General features: G+C 51.3%; 1 protein-coding gene across 1 annotated transcript; it reads right to left on the reverse strand.

The window, feature by feature from the left end:
• Positions 1-388: 388 nt before the first annotated feature.
• LOC147331634 (uncharacterized) lies at positions 389-2,276 on the reverse strand. Its single transcript, XM_086290484.1, has one exon. It carries the CDS (start codon positions 2,243-2,245, stop codon positions 389-391), a length of 1,857 nt encoding a protein of 618 aa, XP_086146610.1. The 5' UTR covers positions 2,246-2,276.
• Positions 2,277-4,808: the final 2,532 nt, after the last annotated feature.

The following is a 4,808-nucleotide window of genomic DNA, read 5'->3' on the forward strand; positions in this document are numbered from 1 at the left end:
AGAAAACGGCTTCCCACCCCTACAGCTACCAAGCCCAGGTACAACCCCTTTTTCAGCATTAATATTGCAGCCCCGTGCAGTCACACACCACGACGGTCCCCAGACACACAGCTCACGGGAAACCAGGAAGTCTCCTCACCGACCCAGTCCAACCCCTTTTGTAGCTGGCCTCTTTCCTTCCTCCACCAATGGGTGGCCTCCACCTGGAAACAAGCAACACTGAATACAAATACAAACAATAACAACACCGTACCGCAAATAATGACCCTGGGTCATAACACCCCCCCACCTAAAATCAAGCATCTCATTAGAGAGATGCTAGACCTAGTATCAAAAACATTAAAACAAACAAACAAATCGAACACTTCCTAGGGGGAAACCAGACTCATCAGTCACCGTCTGTGTCATCACTGATGATCCCCTGCAGGTTGGCCCATTCGGACATTTTCCTGCGACCTCTGTGGGTATTGTTTTCCTGATCACTGTCTGATTCCGAGTTTAGAGTGCGCTGATATTCAGAGGACGGACAGTCCTGTTGTTTCTGACTTGCTGAGGCACCCCTGCGTGTAGGTCGACCTTGTGTGGTAATGATGTTGTTGACATCAAGAGCAGCCAGTTCTTGAGCTTGCTCTCTCTTCATTCTGACCTTTTTCCATTTCTGAATAGTTGGCTGACCATGTACACCAAGCTCTTCAAGCTCCTTCTTCAGAACAGCCACCTGGGAGCGGCAGTCCTCCAGCAGCTTCTTGTAATTTCTCCTCACGCCGCAGAGGGCAATATAACGTTCAAGCCTCGCCACCGATTTGTCATCAGACTTTGGTTTTCTGGTGCTCTCATCTTTCTTCACACTCTTCTTCATCTTTTTATCATTTGTTTTATCAGTCTTATTTTCTTTTTCATCTTCCAAAGAAGGTAGTGATGAAACTGAGTCTGGGCCACTGGTTTTCTCTTCCACTTTTGTATCTTCTTTTTCACTGTCAGAAGACTCGTCGCTCCTAATTTTGTCACTCGTTTCTGACTTGCAGTCTCCATCTGATTCGTTTCCTGCATCACTCAGTGGTGTTCTCCTTCCTTCATCTTTACTGCTAGTTACTGTCTCGACGTTCATTCTCACCATTTTCTTTGGACTGTCACTGCAGTTGCTTTCCTCACTGAGTTCCTCATCAGAAGACTCGTCACTGTCAATTTGACGATTTTCATTTCTCTTTTGTTGTGATTTTTTCACCTCTGGCTCTTCACCATCAGCTTGAGATTTGGCATTTTCTTCATCATTGCTGCTTTCTTTACTTTCTGTTTTGTTGTCCTCTTGAACCTCAGATTCTGATGATGAGCTTGAATGATTATTTTGTGATTTCTTTGCCCAGGATTCATTTTCACTCTCACTCATGACCTCGTCATTTCCATTTTCTCTTTTCCTTTTGTTCTGGAGCTTCTTAGTCTCTGAGTCACTTTCACTTTCATCATTATCCTGCATTTTCATCAGTTCCTCTTGCACCACCTGTTTCATGAAAGTTTTTACTTCTGGCCTTAATGAGTCACATTTGTTGTGTGTCTGATATCTCTTTTTTAAAATTCCCAAGGTCAGCGTGCTCAGGTCTGCCTCGTCACGGAGTTGACCACACACAAACCTGCGGATACCTGCTGCCTCCTTCTCCAACACCATACTAAAAACCTTCGCCGTCCCACCATCTACCCCCGAAACAGAACTATCATGCGGCTCAGAGCCGTCCGGAAACATTTCGGATATGTCCACCTCACCACCCAAGTGACGAGCTCGAGCACGAGTAACCACACATGCCGGATAAACTGTGGGGTCACCCAGCTCCGACGGGAATTGGCATAACCGATCCGAAGTAGGACACTCAATAACTTCCGGCATAGCCGGAAACACTTTTCCCCCGGCCAAGTCATTTCCCAAAACAAGATCAATGCCTTCAATTGGCAGCTGATCTCGAACCCCCACCCGCACAGCGCCCGATACGAAGGACGAGGTCAAAGTAACCGTATGGAGAGGCATGCGTAAAAGACTCACCTTGATACCCCACACCAGCAAATCAGAACCACAGTACGACTGCTGAGAGAAAGGCACGACTCCATGCCGCGCCACCGAATGCTTCGCCCCTGTATCCCTCAAGATGGTGATCGGAACCCGGTCCCCCGCATCACCAGACAACGATAAAAACCCCGTCGAAACAAACGGTCGAAACACCTCATCTATCCCCCGCGGAACGACGCCAACCGGCATTAAGCTAGGGCGGGTTACCGCGGAGCAACACTGCACGGCCCCCCCCGAAATGTCGGCCCGCGCCCCCTCCCTCGCCCTCAGCACGGGACAAGAAGCAACGAGATGACCGAGCTCATGACAAAAAAAACATCGGCGGTCCCCAGCGGCCACCGTAGGGCTACGCCGCGAGAGCGGGGGAGAACGCCCCCCCCCCCCCCCACCTCCGGCAAAACTCTAGAACCCCGACGTAACGGAGGGGAAAAACCCCTCTTGTGCGTCAAAGCAAACTCATCTGCCAGAACCGCCGCTTTCGCGAGGGAAACGACCTTCTGCTCGTTCAAATAAACAACCACCCGCTCCGGCAGACACCCCTTGAAATCCTCCAATAACATCAACTCCTTCAACTGTGCAAACTCCTTAACCTCACTAGCCTGGCACCACCGATCAAAGAGCAAACCCTTCTCGCGCGCAAACTCCACATAAGTCTGATCCCCCCCCCTCACACACTGCCGAAACTTCTGACGGTACACTTCAGGCACCAACTCAAAAGCACGCAATACGGCAGCCTTAACCACACCATAATCTAAGCTCTCAGATGCTGACAGGCTAGCCCACACCGCCTGAGCCCTACCCACCAGCCGACACTGCAACAGCAAAACCCAGACCTCCTCCGGCCACTTTAACGCGGCAGCCACACGCTCAAAAGCAGGAAAAAACGACTCCACCTCTGATTCACAAAAGGGCGGCACCAATTTAATGTGCCTCCCAACATCAAAATCCTGACGGAGAGCCGGGGCGGGACCAGGCGCCGGCGGCGCAGGGAGCACAGAGGGCGCAGGCGTGGGCGGCGTAGAGTCAGGGGCACGCGGTGGAGGTCCGCGCTCCAACTCCAACGCCCTCACCCTCAAATGCATCGCTTCTACCTCCAACCGGTGACTACTCAACTCCACCTCCTTAATGCGGAGCAACAACTGGAGCTCCTCCGCCGACGACCCCACCACCGGAGCAGGAGGAGCCACAGAGGGGGCGGCCACAGGAGGAACAGACAACGGAGCCAACGGCTCCATAGCCGCCCCGCCCGTCCCACCAACAAGCGGCACGCCCGACAGCAAACCCCGCTCGCTCAAAGCCACCGTGACAAGCTGTCGCAAATCATCCTTTTTCACCCCCGCCGGCGCTCGCACATCAAAACGGCCCGCAATAAGCAGCAAATCCTCCCTCCGACACCGACTCAACTGCTGCAAGGAAGGCGCATCGGCAAACTTATCCACATCAAACTCCATCCGCGGCCACCCACACAAACAACCCCCAAAAACACAAAAAAAAAAAAAACCCACACACCCACACGAACCCCACTACACACAAACGACCCCGAAATCCCTCAAACGGACGAGCCCCCATTTATGTTACACACCGGCCCGAAGCCGGGGTGCAACACAACAAAAAGATAAACCCGATACATAATAACGACAAAAAAAAAATCACACCACGGCAGAATGACGAGAGTTGGTTAATTTATTTACTGAACAGGTAGCGAGCTTCAGGGTGGGCGATGCCAAAACAACAAACAAAACACACTAGAAAGAAAAACAGAGCTAACTTACCTCCCACGATCCCAAAACAAAATACAATTCTCTAACCTGTCTCCCTACCCGAAACAGGAGAAAAGAGGGGAATAAAAGAAAACGGCTTCCCACCCCTACAGCTACCAAGCCCAGGTACAACCCCTTTTTCAGCATTAATATTGCAGCCCCGTGCAGTCACACACCACGACGGTCCCCAGACACACAGCTCACGGGAAACCAGGAAGTCTCCTCGCCGACCCAGTCCAACCCCTTTTGTAGCTGGCCTCTTTCCTTCCTCCACCAATGGGTGGCCTCCACCTGGAAACAAGCAACACTGAATACAAATACAAACAATAACAACACCGTACCGCAAATAATGACCCTGGGTCATAACAACATGCACATCCAGGGCAACTGTTGTTGGCTTCTACCATCCACATTACACCACGGACAGTGTTTCCTGTGAGGCCATCTTCACCCGACCAGGGCCTCTGCTGCTTGTTGATGCCATCCACATTACACCAGGGTGTGTGGTGCTGACCAATACCATCCATATTTCACCAGGGCCACTGTTGTTGGCTGAGGCCATACACATTACACCAGGGACAGTGCTTCATGTGAGGCCATCTTCACCACACCACTGCCTGTGTTACTGGCAGAGGCCATCGACATTACACCCGGGCCTGTGGTGTTGTCCGAAACCATCCACATTTCACCAGGGCTTGTTTTTCTGCCTGATGACATCCACAAAACACAGGGGCCTGTGATACTGGCTGAGGGGGTCCTTTTGTCCCTCTGTGGGGGGTTACTCCCACTAGGTTTATATCTGGGACTCTCCACCAATTGACCTTAGAACTGAAGAAGCTTCTCGGATGAGAGGTGAAACGTCTTCAAGCAACTTAAAGAAGTCCAGACGCTTTTCTTTGCAAGCTCCTTTGACTACGATGACCTGGATGACTGAGAACCTTCACAGACATATTGCCGTACATTTTGGGAGGAACACCCTTCAACTGGTGCGG

The sequence above is a fragment of the Aulonocara sp. 'chitande type north' Nkhata Bay genome, linkage group LG4 (assembly GCF_057382095.1).
Source record: "Aulonocara sp. 'chitande type north' Nkhata Bay isolate Kocher_YH1m ecotype deep benthic linkage group LG4, A_spYH_male_GT1.1, whole genome shotgun sequence".
Classification (NCBI taxonomy): domain Eukaryota; kingdom Metazoa; phylum Chordata; class Actinopteri; order Cichliformes; family Cichlidae; genus Aulonocara; species Aulonocara sp. 'chitande type north' Nkhata Bay.